This window comes from Macrotis lagotis, chromosome 8 (assembly GCF_037893015.1).
Source record: "Macrotis lagotis isolate mMagLag1 chromosome 8, bilby.v1.9.chrom.fasta, whole genome shotgun sequence".
In the NCBI taxonomy this organism is placed as follows: domain Eukaryota; kingdom Metazoa; phylum Chordata; class Mammalia; order Peramelemorphia; family Peramelidae; genus Macrotis; species Macrotis lagotis.
In genome coordinates, this window is record NC_133665.1 from 129,045,922 (window position 1) to 129,065,830 (window position 19,909).

The 19,909-nt window shown below is 38.4% G+C and overlaps 1 protein-coding gene across 1 annotated transcript in view; it reads right to left on the reverse strand.

Moving 5' to 3' along the window:
* The window catches only part of NINJ1 (ninjurin 1), a 99,546-nt gene that overhangs the window by 6,572 nt on the left and 73,065 nt on the right, over positions 1-19,909 (reverse strand). Inside the window, exon 4 of the mRNA XM_074199036.1 lies at positions 4,414-4,645. Within this exon, the coding sequence (XP_074055137.1) occupies positions 4,414-4,645 (232 nt within the window). The remainder of the gene's footprint in view (positions 1-4,413; positions 4,646-19,909) is intronic.

Here is a 19,909-nt window from a genome sequence, read left to right on the forward strand (position 1 = left end):
ATAAACCTAATCCAAGTCTTCTTCTCCTAGGGCAGTTATTGAAAATTCAGTTGACAATTCATAAAAGGAGGTTGCCAGCCAAAATAAGCAAGCCTGTCAAGGAGAAGTGTCAGAATTCAACTTGGGAAGAGATCATAGGAGCCCAGGGTAACAGCTGAAACAGGCCCTAGAGACTTTCTAATCCGATTCTTTATTTTATCTATGAGGAAACTGAGTCCTAGGAAAGTTAAGTGACTGATCTAGATCATAGGAGAGCTGGAATTTGAACTCAGGTCCTCTGATACCAAATCCATCCTTCCTTCCTTCCTTCCTTCCTTCCTTCCTTCCTTCCTTCCTTCTTTTCTCTTCTTTCTTTCTTTCCTTCTTTTCTCTTCTTTCTCGTCTTTCTCTTCTTTCTTTCTTTCTTTCTTTCTTTCTTTCTTTCATCAAGATAATGGGGTTAAGTGAGTTGCCCAAGGTCACAGAGCTAATATCAAGTGTCTGAGATCAGATTTGAACTCAGGTCCTCCTGATTCCAGGATCAGTGGTCCATCAGTGTGCCACCCAGCTGCCCTATACCAAATCCAGTCTTGGATCCTCTAATTTCATGAGCATAGAGCACTGGGGAAGAAACAAATAACCAAAGTCCTCTCTAGTTTATATATTATGCTAATAAGGCACATAACATCCATCCCTCAGTCATTATACTTTATAAGTAAATGTGCCACAATCATCCAAAGGATACTTTTCTAGAGACAGAAGGGCCTCAGAGGTCATTCAATCCCACTGCCTAATTTGATATAAAAGGAAACTGAGGCAGAGAGTTTAAATGCTTTACTCAGAGATATAGTAAATATCTGAGCAAGGATTTGAAATCAGATCTTTTTGACCCCAGATCCTCTGCTCTAGTAACTCTGCCTTCTCCTCTATACTCTCCCCTCCCAAGTCCTTTCCTTCCTTTCCTTGGCATGGGCGTCAAGGAGGGGCAGGGAGCTTCTAAGTTTTATTCAAGGATCTCATGGATTTCTGGATACATACCTTCACCCCACTAATCTATCTTCACTGGGATCTCAAAAATAACTGATTTAAAACCTGAGAAAATAGGCTTAGAAGGGAGACAAATATGCCAGGTCACCCAGGAAAGTAAGAGGCCGATCCAGAAAAAAAAATTTAATTTAATTTAAAAAGAAGCAGAGCCACTTGAACCCAGGTCTTATAAATTTCAAATCTAGTTCTTTTCCCACTGTCTTGTGCCTCACTGTGATTCCATTTTTCATGTATTAAGTACCTGCTGGGTACTAAGGTTGTATTCATTTTTTTGGTTTACTTCCAAACAAGCAGTTTGCAACTTGCAACTCTAAGCTCTGCTTAGAGCCAGAACAAGCCCTCACCAGGCTTCTATGAACCTTGGAATTAGATCAGGAATGTGTTTGATCCTTGAGTCAGGTCAAATATTATCTCCCTGAAGCAGGAACTGGGAGTAAAGGGCCTGCTGAGAGGGGCTAAGGCCACTGGGAGATAATCAGAGGAGGAGGAGGAGGCAGTGGGGAAGAACGAAGAGATAATGATAATGGTGGGGGAAGGTGGAGAAGGAACAGGAAAATGAGGAAGAAGAGGAAGGCTTAGGACAGAATAGAGAGAGAAATGATGGAGTCAATAGAGAAGAGAAGCTAGGAATTTACTATTGTAAGTACATTTCTGATCATAGGAGCTGCAATCTAGATTTACCCATCTTATCCAACAGATAAGGAACTTAGACCTAGGAATAAAAGAGCTGGCATTTGATAACATTTTGAGGTTTATAAGTATTTAAATAAGTTATCTCATTTAATCCTCAAAAAAACCTATGGGAGGTAGGTGTTATTATTTTACAGATAAGAAAACTGAGGCAGATAGTGCTTGAGTGACCTGATCAGGGTCACAGAGCTAATAAGTGTCAAAGATAGGATTGAAAGTCTGGGTCCACTGTACCCCCTAGATAATCTTAATGAGGAAAGCTAAAACTTGTTACCCTTATAAATGGCATAAGTGGTATTTGAACTCAGGCCCTCTGACTCCAAGTCAATCCTCTTTCCATTGTAACATGCTGCCTCCTATATGCACTGGATCTTTGTCCTTTCCCATGCTCCTCTGTTACCAATTCAGCAACTGGCTGAGAGCCCACAGCTCCTTCCCTCCTTCAAATTGTTCAAGTCCAAAGCCATTGACCAACATAATCCTTGGATTCTGGAAATGGAGGCCCATTGAGTTCCAATCACAGTCTAGTCCTAACAAGTCCAATGAGGGGCCCAAGAATTAAACTTCAACCCAAGTGACAAACCCTGATTAAAGACTATAACATCATCTTCCAAGTATCTAAGGGCTAGTTTTTCTTTCCTATTTTCTGCTTTACAAAAGCTGATTTGGGGGCTCCTCCCCTTTTTTCAGAGGTGGACAACTATGGGTATGGAATGTTGCATCCACTGTAAAACACAGTCAATGTGTTGGTTGGTTTTGCTAAACAGTTTTTTTTTTAATTTGCTGTTATTTTGTTACCTAGAAGTAGGATATATTTAGAAATGGAAAAGATATAAAAATAAAATGTATTACTAAAATTAATATATATATGTATAAAACAAGAAAGACGTAAGAGATTCAATTGGATTAATGATTCCCATGTCTATAGGTGCCTGGTCTCATTCTGAGCTAAAATACTTCCATTTTTGAATCACAATAGCTAGAATTGCTTCCCCAAACAATAATACCAGTGACCTCTTTGCTATCACTAGGGGATCTAGGTTTACCTGTGGCCCATAATTTACAGAGTTTCCTAGATCTTGACTTCATTAGTGCCTCACTCCATATGCTCCTTCCTTCCTCAAATTGACTTTTCCTGCCCCAGAGCTCAGGTCTAACTACCTGGTTGGTTTCTTAGTCTGGCAATAAGGAGCAGGTCCTTAGTTCACGTGAAGATGGTGACCTCAGAGGTCAAGAGCAGGAGGTTAGGGATGATACCAGTATGGTATTGGCACTCAGGTGTTCTACAATTATTGGCATTTATGTTGGTCCAAAGCAGGGAGATGACTATCTGTATTTCCATCACCTGCCCAAGCGGATCCCACAGCAGAGGCTCATACTCCAAGCATGACTGGTTCAATCTGTAGGCATGCTATTACCCATAACCACAAACCTCAGATTATGTAAGTGTGTTGGACCTCCTCTGAGAATTTCTCCTACCTCAGCCCACACACACAACACACACACACACACACACACACACACACACACACACACACTCCAATGTGGTACAAGGGAAAGAATATTGGCTTGGGACATCAGAACACCTTTATCTGAGTCCCATTTACTAATGTAATGAGAAGCAATATGATATAATGAGCAGCAGTGGTAGTCCTGGAGTTGAGAAACCTGAGTTCAAATCCTACTTCTGACATAGGACAAATCACTTAACCTCTGAGTGTCTCAGGAACTCATTTAAAAATCATAAATTTATCCCAATAATGTGAGATCCCTAGAGAAGAACACACATCTTTCCTATATTTACCTTTATTGATTTGTCTCATGACCTATGGACATTACTACAGCACTCTCCATTTTACAAAGGACTTTAAATACTTAATTATTTACCTGATACTCATAACCCTGTAAGGTAAGCAGCACAAGTGTTATTATCCCCATTTACAAATAAGTAAACTGAGACCCAGAGAGGGAAATTACTTTCCCAAGTCACATTTGTAGTATATGGTAATGATTTCTGAGCTCTTTCCATTGCACCATGTGGCTAATTGGATAGAATGTTCAACTTGGAATCAGGAATTCTAAGAGAAATGATAGCTTAATAACCCTGAGAAAGTCACCTCACTTCTTAGCCTCAGTTTCCTTAGCTATTACATGGGGTTAATAACAGCATCTACATCATGGGATTATTATGAGGATCAATGAAATAACATTTTTAAAACATTTTACAACCTGAAGAAACAGAAGGTCAGTATAATTGTGATTTCCCTAAGAACACACAGCTAGTTAAGTGATGAGTTAGAATTCAAACCAAGTCCTCTAACCTTAAATCCAGGAATCTGCCTTCCACACTGTGCTACCACCTGTGATCTCAATTTAGTTGGTATTGGAGACCAACAGTGATGCCAGGGACCTGGCAAAATTGTGACAGAGGGCAATGAGCATGTCCAGATCAGGGCAAATTGAGGAAGAACTCACCTATGCAGTAATCATCAGGGCTTTAGAAGGTAACCATCTAATAGTTTCCAATTTCATGCTAACTAGGAACTAAATTTAACTGTTTCTATCTAAGGAAAGTGTTAGTACCCTCTATATTTTCATACCCTGGGACAAAGTTTCTGTTACCCTATCTTAGTTACTCCTTGGACTAAGTCTATAAACTGTGGGTGAGCAGTAATAGATAACAAAAAGAGTACATACCCAGAAAGATCAGCAGCACACCCACTCCCACCTGTAGTATGAGGGAGACGGAGATGAGAACAAGAAGCGGGACAAAGAACGCAAAGGAGGGTCCTTGTTCTATCACTGCCTTTAGCTGGGAGGCATTGGCCATCAGCAGGGCAATGTCCAACATGCTTTCAGCTGCACTCTTCTTGGTAGCATAGTGGTTCACGTTGATGGATCTGTTCCTCCAACCCCAGCCAGCAACAGACTGAAAAGGGGAAAAGGAAAAAGGATTAGTTAACAAAAGAACATGTGCAGAGTTTCAGAAAATTGAAAAGTTGAGACAACACTGAGTCATCAGCTAATAGCTTACATTTATATAAAACCTTATGATTTACTCGACTTGGCTTGCAAGTGCAAGGATCATAGAAACACGACTTTAGAACTGGACATAACCTTAGTAATCATCTTTTAATGAGGAAACAGAGGCTCTTAGAAATGAGGCAATTTGCCCAAATAATAATTTGCCCTGAATAATAAGTGGCAGAGCTGGGATTTAATCCCAGATCCACTGACTTTTCCATGGCACCATCATTTCACAGATGAAGGAACACAGAGAGAAAAGGACCTGAATGGTTGGTGAATGTTGAAACTGAGACACTGGAGAAAACCAATTTTCCCTCTTTATTACATTACAATACCTGAATCTGTCTTGGATTCCTCAAGCATCTACAAATTGTTTTCTTATTTATATTTTTTTAGGTTTTTGCAAGGCAAATGGGGTTACATGGCTTTCCCAAGGCCACACAGCTAGGTAATTATTAAGTGTCTGAGACCGGATTTGAACCCAGGTACTCCTGACTCCAGGGCCAGTGCTTTATCCACTGTACCACCTAGCCGTCCCTAGAAATTGCTTTCTTTAGCAAGCTTATCCCCGAATAGTCTGCTTCTTGCAAATGCATTATGATAAATATACCTCCTCAAAACAGATAGGAGAAAAAATCAGGAGGCAGGAAACATATCAAAGAATGTAATATTTAGTTATTTCCTCCCTTGCCCATTAATAGGAAAGTGGAAGCCCCCAAGGCAATGAGGGTAGGTCTTGGAGACCAGGAAGCATAGTAGAAAAACCGTTGACTGGAATCACAGGAGTGAGATCACATCCCACTTCTGATGCCAATTACCTGTATGACTTTGTACAAGTCACTAGCCTCATGGGGCTTCAGCTTTCTCAGGAAAAAATATGGGAGTTATATGAGATGCCTTCTGAGGTCCCTTCCAACTCTTGACCTATAATCCTTGGATCAAATTTGGGGTATTTATTTCTCTCTTCCTTATGTGGCATGATGGCCTGAGAGTAATTTCACTATGCCCCAAGATGCCTCTTAACTAAATTCTATCGATCTCTTTTTAAAAGTGAGGGAAGGGGCAGCTAGATGGCACAGTAGATAGAGCACTAGCTCTGGAGTCAGGAGGACCTGAGTTCAAATCAGACCTCAGACACTTAATAATTACCTAACTGAATGACCTTGGGCAAGTCATTTAACCCCTTTACTTAGCAAAACAAGGGGGGGGAGACTTTAGTTTCAATTCCTCCTTTACAACATGACTAATATGGAAATGTATAATCGTGTTTAACATAATATGGAAATATGTTAAACACGATTATATGTACAACCTATATAAGATTACTTACTGCCATGGGGAGGGGGAGAGGTAAGGGAGAGTGGTAGAAAAATGTGGAACTCAAAAGTTTGCAAAAGGATGAATAGAAAACTATCTTTTCATGTAATTGGAAAAAATAAATAAAATGTTAAAAATTAAAATAAATTTTAAAAAGAAAAAAGAAAAGGGGGAGCGGGGAATTAGTATAACAGCTTTGAGAACACCTGGATACAAAGTCAAGAAACTTGGGTTTGATTCCTGCTTCTGACACTTTGTGACCTTGCAGAAGACAGAAGTTTTCTAAGTTTTTGATTTCTTAACTATTCAATGTGGCTAATAATGCTGGTGGTACCTATCTCATGGGGCTAAAACAGAGATCAAATGAGTTAATATAGCAAGGCTCAAAAGTCAAAGTGCTTCAATACTTTAAAACTGCCCCTAAGACTTTAGGATACCCAGTATATTGCTGCTAGGTAAAATATAGAGAACATTCTACAAATGTTTCTCATTCAAAAGTTAACAGAGCTTTACTCCCACACAATATTATGAGGTTGAAATTAAACTCATCTTCTGCAGAGCCAATATCTTAGCTTTTTCTTCAAACATCAGCATTGAATTCATTCATTTGCTAAAAGAAATTTAGGGATTGGTTTTGGTTTTCTTTTGTCTGTTTAGATTGGGTTTCCCTATCTCACTGGGGTGAGAAGTGCAGAATCCCCTCCTGCCAATTCCAACCTGAAGAGAAGATTTAACCTGCTCATTTTTTTTTCCTGACCTGGTGGGTTTGCCCCTCATTGGGCAGCCTAATGGCCTTACCCTCCCAGAAGCACACCATATCAGTATTGGACTTTGGGCAGACAGGCTTACTTACAGACCTACTTATTATAGCTCAGAACTACTAAGCTCAAGTGAACCACTAGTCAGAGGCTTGGACTACATGCATACACCACCACAAACTTTAACATACATTTTTTGATCAGCTACTAAATTCAAGGACCTGTGCCTAGTACTAAGGAAGATACAAAAATAATAAAGAGATTGGACTTGTCCAAAGAGCTTATATTCAGGGTAGAGGTGGGAGGATAGACAAAACATGGGCCCATATAATGATAAAAACAACATATTTAATATTTCAAAATTTGTATAACTTTCATATTTTATGTCATCTGATCCTCATAGCAATCCTCATTCCTCTTCATGTCTGTTATTAGAACAGACTCATACAGTAATTGAGTATCATTATCATTATTATTATCCTCACCTAATAGATGAAGAAACCAAGTGTGTGTGTGTGGGGGGGGGGGGGGGGTTGAAGGACTTATCCAAGATCACAAAGTCAGTAAATTTCATAGGCAACATTTGAATCTAGTTCTGTGTCTTAGTTTCCTCATGTGTAAAATGGGGATGATAACATAATGTATATTTAAGAGGGTTGTTGTAGGTGTTAAACCATATAGTGTCTATAACAGGCTCTGCAAGTCAATTCTCTTATGTTGTTTAATAATTATGTAAAACAGCATGTAATACTAGGAAAATACTTAAATAGGTTGGGAAGAATAGGAGAGGCTTCAGGAAGGAAGTAGAATTTGAGTCAGGCTTAGAAGGATTTTATATTTTCAGTGTCCAACTTTGTGATCTCATTTGGGGGGCTCACTCCAGTGATACTAGAATATCACTTTCTTCTCCAGCTCATTTTATAGATAAGGAAACTGAGGCAAGTAGGATTAAGTGACTTGCCCAGAGTCATATAACATATAAAACTCTGAGTCTAGATTCGAACTCAGGAAGATGAGTTTTCTTGACTCCAGGCCTGACCCTTTATTCATTATATAACCTAGCTTCCCTGAAAGGATGCATAGAATTTTAAAAGGTTGAAATGGAGAGACATATTCCAGGTAAAGAGAAGTAGATAAGCCATGGCATAGACATAAGAACTTGTCAGGTTTATTCAGAAAACTGAAATTTTTCTTTGTCTTCAATAGCAACCATATCTCACTGAGTTGGGAAAAAGGAGTGTAGATAATACTGGAACTTCCCCCCAAAACTGAGGCAGTCAAAAGTTGCCTAATGCTCAATATTACAAAATTACAAACCATGCATCTCCGCTCTATGAATCTTCCTATTATTTACTTGGATTCCTTAATACCTTAAGTCCGAGGGACTCTCTCTTGACCTAACAAACCATTACCCTAAAGGTAATTGGATGGTCTTTGGATCTTTTTGACCTGACAACCCTCAATTGGTTAGTGGGACTGATGGCCTCCCTCTATATCCCATAAACACTCAATGCTTCATCATACCAGGGAGATCAGGTTTGGCTGGTAGGTGCAAGAGAGAATTATGCTGTAATTAATTAAGTGTAATTAGTATCTTTTAAAAAGTGAAATCAGATTATAGTAAAGTGGAAAGAGCATGGGACTCAGAATAAGGAGACTTAGGTTTTATTCTTGATTCTGACTGTGTGATCCCACATAAATTGCCTTCAGTAATGAAAGCCTGGAAAGCTAGGAAGTGACTATATCATTGTGGATCTTGAATGCCAAGCTAAGAAGTTTGGATTTTATCCTATAGGGAATGGGAAGTCATTCCAAGAGAATCAATTAACTAAATGTTCCCTTGTCAATAAAGAACCCAATACCCAAGAGGCATCAAAAGCTCCTTGACTTAAGGACAGAAGAATATGTCTTCCAAAGAAAAATACTGCATGTGGCTAGGGCATATGTGAGTACTACACAGTTAGATAATGTTGGGAAGGAGACTGGAAATTAATTGATTAAATTAGGGGAAATTCAATCATTTTTGCATGGAACCTATTTCTGTCTAAGAATATTTTCAATTATTTTTTTTTTCAATTGAGTGCTTAACATAGTGTCTCGCACATATCAGGTACTTAATAAATGTTTGTTGAGGGGCAGCTAGGTGGCACAGTGGATAAAGCACCGGCCCTGGAGTCAGGAGTACCTGGGTTCAAATCCGGTCTCAGACACTTAATAATTACCTAGCTGTGTGGCCTTGGGCAAGCCACTTAACCCCATTTGCCTTACAAAAAAAAACACCACCCTAAAATAAATAAATAAATAAATACATAAATGTTTGTTGAATTGAAATGAATTACTATTTTTCTCCAAGGGAGAAATATTTTAAAATCATTATTTTTTTTTCTTTCTCACTCCTACTGAAACCTCACAACAATGGCTATGACCCTGTGAGTCTGCTTGCTCAGAACATTATCAATAAAGGTGCTAGGTCAGAGTCAGAGAAAAATTAGAGTCAAGTCAATAAGCATTTATTAAATACCTACGATATGCCAGACATTATGCTAAGCACTGAAGCTATAACAAAATACAAAAGACAATCCCTGCTCTCAAAGAGCTCAGGATCCAATGAGAAAATGTGCAGGTATTTATAAGCAAACAAGCAGGATAAATTGTAGTAAACTCCAAGGGAAGGCCTAAAGATTAAGGAGGCCTAGGAAAGTTTTCTTGTAGAAGTTGGGTCTTTAGCTGAAACTTAAAGGAAGTCAGGAAGAAGAGGGGAGAGACAGAGTATATCAGGCATGGGGGACAGCCAGAGGAATCTAAGAGACAAAGTTCTTTGTAAATATGGAGCCACAAGGAGGCCAGTGTCAATGGATCCCACAGTGTATGAAGAGGGTTGTTATAAGAAGACTGGAAAGGTAAGAAAGACTAGGTTATGAAAGTCCTTTTTCTCATCAAAGTGAGGAACTGGGCTTAGTTAGTCAAGGATACAATGATTCTGGTCAGGTCTGGTCATTGCTTAGTTTTCTCTATCAGCATTCACTTCTCTTTCCACCCAGATACTTTCAATTCAAAACCCAAACAATCCCAAAGAACATGACAATTCACATGTTGAAGGGAAACCAGGGAAGAGAGGGACAGAAATTTGGGAGGGAGGAGGGGAAGGGGAAATAGAATATCTAAAGGAGGATTTCCTAAATCAAATCTTCTGGATCAAAAATATAGATTTCTGGATTCTTAACTCCTAGAACGAGCAGGAGTTAAAGCATAGGGAGAAAAAGAGAGTGTCCTAATATGGAGGAACAAACTTGGTTCTTTCATATTATTAGGACTAGAACCAGACATGAGCTATATTGTTATGTTTGGAGAGGAAAGCATGGGTAGGGGCACAAACTAAGGATAGCAATTTGTGGGACACTCCAAAATATTGAACTTAATCTGTACAAACTCAGGGTTTAAAAGCTTGGTGAAGGGTTGGACAACTAGGTGATGAACAGGATAGTTGGACCTCAGTTCAAATCTCACCTCAGATGTTTCCTAGCTCTATGACCTTGGGCAAGTCAGTTAACTTCTCCCAGTCTCAGTTTCCTCACCTGTACAATAGATAAAATAGTAGGACCTACTTCACAATGTTGCTGTGGGGATTAATGAGATATGTGTAAAGCACTTTGCAAACTATTTTAGCACTATGTAAAGAATAATTATTATTAGTTATATAATTTATTTTTCATTAGCCCTCTACCCTTTCCAGTGTGCCATCCCTTCTAAAGAAGAAAAACAATTAAAAAATAGCTCAACAAAGATAATGAAGACATAAGTTATATATGACAATATATGCAATGTTCTATACCCTTGGTCTCACCATCTCTATAAAGAAAAGAAAGTAATATATTTCCTCTTCTTTTGGGGGCCAAATTTGACTGTTATGAAACAATATGAAGTTTTGAGGCTTTTTGTATTGAGTTTATTCATATTATTAAAGTCATTGTGTATATAAACTATTATAACATCATTTTTATATAATTTATATATAACTATATATAAATTTACAGATGACCCCATATTTTAAAATAAGGCTTTATTTTTTTCCAAAATGCTTTCCTCCATGGAATCAATGATACTGTTGGATGTTAACATTCCTTCCTGTCTCCTCCCAGACAGCATCTGCAAGGACTGGTTTTTGGTTTCCTTTCTTCCTTTTTTGTCTTTATAATTCCAAAGTCCAGCACATTGTAGGCACTTAATAAATTTATTTCATATTCTTTAAGGTTGACTTATGGTTTCCTGTTCTGTTTACATTTGACCATGGCATGGATACCTTTCCTAAGAGAATGCACAGATTTGTTGCAGCTGGAATGCAATCTTCAGAACTGAAGAGATTTTACTAAAGATGATTGTTTTCTAAAGATCAGAGAAGAGAAAAAGCAATGTGTCAGCAATCATGGTACAACCTTCTAGGGCCTCTGGTTGGGCATCACAGGGAGGAATGGCTAAACCAACAAATGTACAACCAGTTTTTTTTATTACCTATGAGATTATCTCCTTTGGAGACAATCCAGTGCTTTCTTCCCTTGGACAATCTGCTGAAATCCATCTAGGGGAGATAGGGAGGAAGGGGGAAGGCTAGACAGAAGGAGGGGGAGAGAGAGAGAAAGGAGACAGAGAGACAGTGAGAGAGAGAGAGAGAGAGAGAGAGAGAGAGAGAGAGAGAGAGAGAGAGAGAGAGAGAGAGAGAGAGAGATGCTTGAAAGAGCACCACACACCCAATGGTCTTTAATAATGTTTCAAATCAAATTCTTAAGCTGAAAGAGGCTTTCTGGGTTTATTAATGTGGTAATTAAGGCCCACAGAAGGGAAGAGATTTGTTCAATATCTTATAGCAAAGCAGTAACAGAATGAGATTTAGAGACCAGGTTTCTCAATGACCCAGCTCACTGCTCTTCCTATGACTGAACACCACACTGCTCTGTGTGTCTGAGTCTATTTGCCAAACCAAATGTAAATGTGATTCAAGATGATCTCTGTACCTTACAGATGATCTTCCCCCTCCAACCTCTCTCCAACAAAGAATTTCATTTTATAACTTTTTAGTGCATTTCAGGGAACTTTCAGATCATGAGCTATATAAGACCCTCAAAATCATTTGGTCTGGCATTGTCAAAACAACCACAGGCGGGACTCAAAATTCAATAAATCTAGGAACTTTTTAGGATCAGGATTTTTAAGTTGATAATTTTGTATGATCTGAGAATGATATTTTAAATAGCCAAATGGTCCTTGGCAGAAAATATGCAATCACCCTTGCATTAGACTATAAGCTTCTTGAGAGCAAGAACCTGTCTTTTAGACAAACTTTGTCTTCATCAGGCACTTATTATTACTATAATGTTTGGCGTGATCTTGATTTATAAAAGGAAACTTGGTGCTTCATGGAATAATTGGAGGTGGCCTGGGAGACCCAAGGTTATGGTATTTTGATAAAACATCTGACTTCCTTTTGAGTATTTTGGAAAGACTATCATCAAGAGATAAAGGTCACCAATTTGGAAATATGTTAGGCATGATTATACATATATAAGCTTTACATCTTGACAGGGAGAGAAGGAGGTAGAAAAATATGGAACTCAAAAGCTTACAAAAAGATGAATGTTGAAAACAATCTTTTCATGTTATTGGAAAAATAAAATAGCATTCAACATCTGTCCCCCAAAAAGAAAAGACAGAGAGGTTGGTCAGTCCAGCCGAGAGCAGTCGGCCTATGATCTGTCAGTTGCTATCTATTAACAAGTTCCATAAGAGCTAGAATAGTCAAAAACAACTTTCTGAAAGTAACTAAGTTACAATAATTAAAGAGGAAAAGCACTGGAACCAAGAAGGGTTAGGGAAGGTAGAGTTTTAGTTGGGACTTAAAGGAAGCCAGAGAGATCAATGGTCAGAGGGAAGGAAGAAGAAGATCTAGGCATGGAGGATAGCTTTAAAAAGCTTATGCACATTGTGTTTGAATAGAGGAGCTGCTCAGTGACACAGCTAAGAGAACTCTGGGCCTGAATTCAGTCAGACAGATCTGAGTTCTAGTCCAGATTCAAGCGTTTGATAGCTGTGAGACCCTGGACCAGTCACTTAACTCAGTTTCCTCATGTGTAAAATGAGCTGGAGAAGGAAACAATAAACCACTGCAGGATCTCTGCCAAGAAAATCCCTAATGGAGTCATGAAAAGTCGGACAGGACTGAAAATGAGTAAACAACAAACATGTATGGAAGGTAAAGAGTCTTGAGAAACTTTCCTGAAGGTAGTAAAATAAAGTAGAAAATTAGGAATAACTCTTAGTCAGACTTTAATAATAAAAAAAAAATCTCTGGAATGTCTTTAGCTCTGGCAGCAGGCATGGCTTGAGACTCCAGGTTCAGCTAGAGCAGCTTTCACTTGGAGGGAAGAAACAGGAAGGAGCCCCTGGGCAAAGGCTGGAGCCAGGCAGGAGATGTTTTTCCAGAGCAATGCAAACAGTCTGCAAAGGCTACTTGAGAGTCAACTGAATTCTCCAGTGAGGTCATCAGTACCCACTGTGACTTTCACCCATTCCATGAAAGGCCTAAACTTTGACAGCAGTCGACAATCCTCTCAGGCCACATCCCTCTACCCATGCTCAAAGAACCCTTTGGCAGTTGAACTTTGCCTAGAGGCCACTTCTTAGGGTTTAGATGAGCCTATCTCTGAAACTGGAATGAAGAAAACCTCAGTTCAAATTTGCTCTCAGATAGTTGCAAGCTGTATGATCTTGGATAAGTCACTTAATCTCTGTCTGCCTCAGTTTCCTCAACTATTAAAAAAATAAAATTGGGATAATAAGCACCAACTTCCAGGGTTATTCTGAGGTTCAAATGAGAAAATATCTATAAAGCAATTTCTTATTCCCTTCTTCCCCTTAATTTTTCTTTCTTTGCCTCTGATGACACCCCCTATTCCAATATCCAAGGATGAGGGAAAGAAAAAAATGGTTGTTGACTAACTTGCTTTTTATTGGTAATGACACAATGTGAGTGGTGTCCTGCCAAGACAGCTGCTTCTAAGAGACCAACGCCCAGGAGCACTTGTCCTTGTAACTAATATGCCCTTGGAACAGACTGTGGTCTAGGCCTAGAGCCAAGATGGTATTCAAATTGGAGACTCTCAGTGCTTAGGAAAGTAAGTCACCTCAGAAAGCACTGGTGTGATGGAAAGGACACTGGCCTGAGTTTGAATGCCAGTGCCAACACCCAGCTGGATGCCCCTAGACAGCCTCTCTGATTCTCAGTTGTCTCAGGTGTAAAACAGATGCAGTAATACTGATACTAACCACCTCACAGGGCTGGTTTAAATGTATGTACCTTGAATATGTATGGTGGTACAGTTGAGAATGCTGGACCTGAAGTCAGTTAGAAAGATCTAAGTTCAAATCCAGCCTCAGTCACTTACAAGGTAACCTGGGCAAGTCACTTAACCCTATTTGCCTCAGTTTTCTCATCAGTAAAATGAGCTGGAGAAGAAAATGGCAAATCATTCCAGGATCTTTGGGGTAGAGCGCAAAGAACATTGTTTCAAGAGTCAGGTGAGTTGTATTCAAATCACTTTGTGTGACTTAAGACAAATTACTCACACTCTCTGGGTCTTAGTTTCTCCATTTGTAAAATGAAGGAATTGGATTAGATGGTTTCCAAAGGTTCTTCCACTTCTAGATTTATACTCCTATGAGAAATGGGGCTTTATCAATATGAACTATTTTTTTTAGGGTTTTTTCAAGGCAATAGGGTTAAGTGACTTGCCCAAGGCCACGCAGCTAGGTAATTATTAAATGTTTGAGGCCAGAGTTGAACTCAAGTACTCCTGACTACAGGGCCAGTGCTCTATCCACTGTGCCACCTAGCCACCCCTAATGTGAGCTATTTCGTCCTCCTCAGTTGGCTCATTGGTAAAATACAAATAATGCTACTTACACTGCTGATCTTGTGGGAATTTTGTGAGAAAATCCCTTTGTAGAGTTCAAAAACACTATAGAAAGGTGAAATGTTATTATTGTTATAAGTGATGTGAGTTATCCTACGTGGAATGGCAAGGAGTTTTATATTAGGGCTTTCATGATTTTTGAAGTTTTCCTGGAGAAAAGAAACAGTAAAGATATAGACCAAGAATTGTGGCTCTTCTGTTAATCATTCAAATTCCATCTCCTAAAAGTTACTTGGTAAGCTTGTTCCAAGGGATATACTGGAGCCAGATCTACTGCTACCAAGAACTGTTCGTTAAATTTTCAGTGTAAGTATTGACACATCAGGAATTGGCAAATAAATAAAAATCAGGGTTTGATTTATTGTTTTGTTGATTATCTAGACTTAAGAAAATGATGTAGAAAGTGTTAATGGAGATTAAATTTAAAAGTGTATCTAGCATATAAGGAATGCTTTTTTTTCTCTCTAGGAGAGCTAGTTTTTAATTATTTTTTGGCACACCCCTTATTAGGTTCCATTTTCTCAAACATCAATGCCAATCTTAACTAAAAGACTGAGTGTCTAGAAAGCTGCTCCTATTCCTATTCTTTCCACTAGTTAGTAATATGAATGTTAACATTCATTCACTCACCTAATATCTAGTAAAGACAAGGCTCTGAGTTTGGCACTGTAAAGAAAAATATTTTATTTCAGAGTCACTGAATGCATAGATTTCATGAAAATCAAATATTTTCCATGACTATTAATGTCTCAAAAAATGTTTCCAACAAAACACCTACACATGTCTCAAAGAAGCCTAATGCAGTGATGTTTCTTGGTTTGTGAATTTTTATAATTACTTGTTTTATAATTCAGTTCTTAATTTTTTTTCTTATTGAGGCAAGAGCTGGAAAACTCCATAGGATTCAAAGTCTCTAGAAGGGACTTTAGGTTCATCTGAGACCACCCCCCATACACCCAGTTATTAGATAAGAAGGCTTAACAAAAAACCTGCTCCAAGCCAATTGGTTTGTAAGAAGGAAAGACTGACCTTGAATCAGGTCTTTCAAGTATATTGGGCTATGTCTTCCAAAAATAAAAACCTCTTACCCTATATTGGGGGGGGGAGTGAGAATGGAAGCAATCAGAATTAAGCAACATAGCTAGTAAAGTGCCTGAGACCAAATCTGAACCAGGGTCCTCCTGACTCCAAGATCAGTGTTCTATCTACTATGCTACCTAGCTGCCCTGTAGTGTTTTCTTTCATCGACTTTATCTCTCCAAATTAAAATTCTTCTTCTCTTTTTAAAACCTCTCTTAGCATCCTCTCTTGTTTTCCTACAGTCCTGGATATGTACCTCCTCTTACCCATCATAGGCACTCTACTCATTGTACTGAAATAGTCTTTCCTAACTGCTTCTCTGGCAGAGGATCTACACCAAGAGTAGAATACTACTACTACACCTAAATCCCCACAGTCCTAACAACACCAAATTTTATTATTTTAAGACTGTCTTTGCCAAGTTTCTGCAGTCTGTGGCAAATTTTCTTCCATCTGCCAAACTTTTACTATAAATGATTTCTCTTTCTGAAAATCTATAAACTAAAAAATATGATTCTGACTTAAAATTTCAAATTTAGTTATACGTTTCATTCAACACTTTCAACATGGAGATAATGTGCTATCTTATTACTTCACATTTAATAATGAAATTTAATAGATATTCAATAGATCAATCTTATCTGACTTACAAGTGCTAAAGCTTTACTTCACACCTGTGTGAGACAATTCAGTTTTCTTAAAACTATTACTTCTACTGTTATCTTTTTATTTTAATGTCATTTTTGTTCCTAAATATATCTATCTATTCTCTGCCATACCCCATCTTGCCACTTTTTACAAAGTCCTTTTTTATAAAAAAGAGAATAAGTTATTAAAACATGTGTGTGTGTATGAAAATAACCATAATGATAAAAAAAAAAGGTAAATGCTACCCTCATTCACTATGGTCAATAAGGACAGATCTTGTTCTCAACTAATTTCTCCACAGAAGTAAGGAACCACATCCACAGAGCTAGGAGATTTTACTTCCACACTTTTATCATTAGACTGCACTGCCTCTCTTTTAAATAAAATTTTAGTTGTCCAGGGCAAAGATTGTAGACATGTGACTGGACTGAAAAAGAGTTGGGAAAACACTACAGGAAAATCCTATATCATGTCCATATTTTCGCCTCTTATGAGTCATTTCCTTTCCAAATTCAATAACCTAGTTATTTATTTAAGAAATAGCAAGTTCAAATAGAGACACTGTAGTTAAAATATCCCATTTGTAACTTGTATTCCAAAGATAAAATTTTTAAAAAGCAAGTTTCACCCCCAGAAGCTCATAAGACTATCAACCCACCTTTTCCCATTAATTCTCTATCCCATTTTTAAAAGTAAGAAGAGCTTACATGGTGCTTGAAGGCTCATAAAGCACTTTACAAAGATTTCATTTGATCTTCATTACTACTACTATAAACAACAACAACTAATATTTATACAGCATTTACTATGGGTCTGTGTCCAATGTGCTTTATAATTATTATATCATTTAACACTCCTGAGAAGTATTATCCCTATTGTACATTTGAGGAAATAGAGACAAACAGAAGTTAAGTGCATTGCCCATAGTCATACAGCTAATAAGTAGCTGAGACTGAATTTAAACTTAGTTCTTGCTGACTCCAAGTTTAGCTTTCTGTCCAATGCCCACCCAGCTGCCTCATGGAATATGGTGACCCAACATCTCATTCCTACCATACCTCCTTTTTTTTTCCATTTCAGGAGGGTCATTCCACATGTGAACGATAACATGTTTTATTCCTATGGAATGTGAGTGTATATTTGTTCAGACTTGGGATTCTAGTGGTTGAGGAAATTTCTGACTTGAAAAGAATTGCATAGGATACTGAGAAGCTAAATGGTTTGCCCATTTTCATACTGTTAACATGTCAGAGGCAGGGAGCTTCTTGACTTAAAGTCCAGAGTCTATTGACAGGATATCTACAAACATATCTGACCTCACTCTTCAGAATTATAACCTTCCTGAAGGTAGAAACCCTGTCATTTAACTTTATACCCATCTCAAAATGACTGAAACCCTTAACTGCAATTCATAAATTTTCAATGAATGAGTACTGCATTGTCCTATGTTCTTTTTTTCATAGCCTAAAACACTATCTTTTCTCATCTTATCTCAGTTAAGATCTCTTGTAAATACATACAGCTATTCTTTGAGTTTAGTTCCAACTCTTGTAGTATCTCAGGCAGTCAAAGAAACATCCCTTTCCCTCTTCCTTTAATTCATTCGGGAGAGAAAAAAGAATCTTAAATCATGTTTAATAAGACTAAGAATTATACTGTTAGCCCTGTATTGAGGAAAAAAACAAGCTATAGGGGAAACTAGGCATATATTAGGAAGTAGAACTTTTGCTTCTAAAGATGTTGGAAATGACCATGAGTCTCTTTAGATCTCCCTCAGATGCTGTTTACTTTAATGTACCTTACAATACCCTTGTTTATTTTTTTCCTTTAGGTAATCAGGGTTAAGTGATTTGTCCAGGATCACACAGCTAGTAAAGGTCTAAGGCTGAATTTGAACTCAGGTCCTCCAGGGCTAGCACTCTATCCAATGCATTACCTACCTGGCCTTCATTTGCCTTTTTTCAAGCTCCTCTTCCAATCAAGTAACAAGTAATGACCCTTCTGCCTCCATAACACATCTCAGAGCCATCTAAATCTTCTTAGTTCATCTGGCTACCAGCTCTGGTCCCTTTTACCTGGACTATTATAATAATTTCTTAATTGGTCTCCCTGCACCTGGTGTCTTCCCTCTCCAGTCAATCTATACAGCTGCCAACATAATCTTCCTGACTGCAGGTGGCATGATGCAATGGCAAGGATTCAAATCTCGGTTATTCTATTTACTATTCAAATCTCAGTTATTCTACTTTCTATCCATGTGAACAAATCACTGTTTTTCTGGATTTCAATTTCATCTGTAAAATGTCAGACAGGAATGAAAGAAATGACCTGCAAGGTCACTTTAACCTGAAATCTAGGATCCAACCAGCTCTGATCCTAAGTCACTCCCCGATTATATCTTCCTACTCCCTCAGTAGAATGTAAGTTCTTTGAGGTCAAAGAGGCTTGTTTCTGTTAGTACATCTCCAGTGTCTGGCATAGGGCAGTTAAGGGACACAGTGTATAGAGCACTGGTCTTGGATTCAGGAGGATGGGAGCTAGAATCGGACCTCAGACACTTCCCACTTACTAGCTGTGAGTCCTTGGGCTAATTGCCCTGCAACCAGGGCCATCTCCAGAGATCCTGATTCATATCTGGCCTCTGAACCCAGATGACTTTGGGAAAGAAAATAGAGACTGGTGACTTAGGACAGCATCCCCCTCACTCAAATTCAATTCATGTGCTTGTCATGACATTCCCTCCCTGATGTTGTGGTCTCCTTCAAAAATGAAGGACAAACACTAAATTAAATCTCCAGTTACTGGCATGCTTTATTTTGAGATCAGCAATACAAAGGTGAGGACCTCTGAAAGAAGCAACACAAAGTCAAGGCTTTTACCAAAGGGGTTGAATTTTATTCTCAGAGATTCTTTGCAGCTCTAAAATATTTCAATGTAATAAAACTACTATTGTCAATTGAACAGAATTGTTCTGTGCTAGACAATCTACTAGGAGTCAGGAGAGGAGGAAGGTAATACCTAAGATGGAAATTGAGGGAATGCCCATCAATTAGGGAATGGCTGAACAAGTTGTGATATATGAATGTAATGAAAATATGTTTCACATGATGCACACCCCATAGAAGCTAAACAAATAGTTTACCATTTGGGGATGAAGATGATGATGCTTGTCCTTCATTCTTGAAGGACATCAGGGAGGCATTGCCATGACAAGCACATGAATTGGATTTGAATGAGAGGGTACTGTGCTAAATCAACAGCCTCACTTTCTCCTCCAGAACTATCTGGGTCCAGTGGCCAGATATAAATCAGGATGATTGGAGATGGCCCTGGATTCAAGGCTATCAGGATTGGAGAAGGGAAGTAAGAAGAAAAAAAAAATCTGGAACACAAAATCTT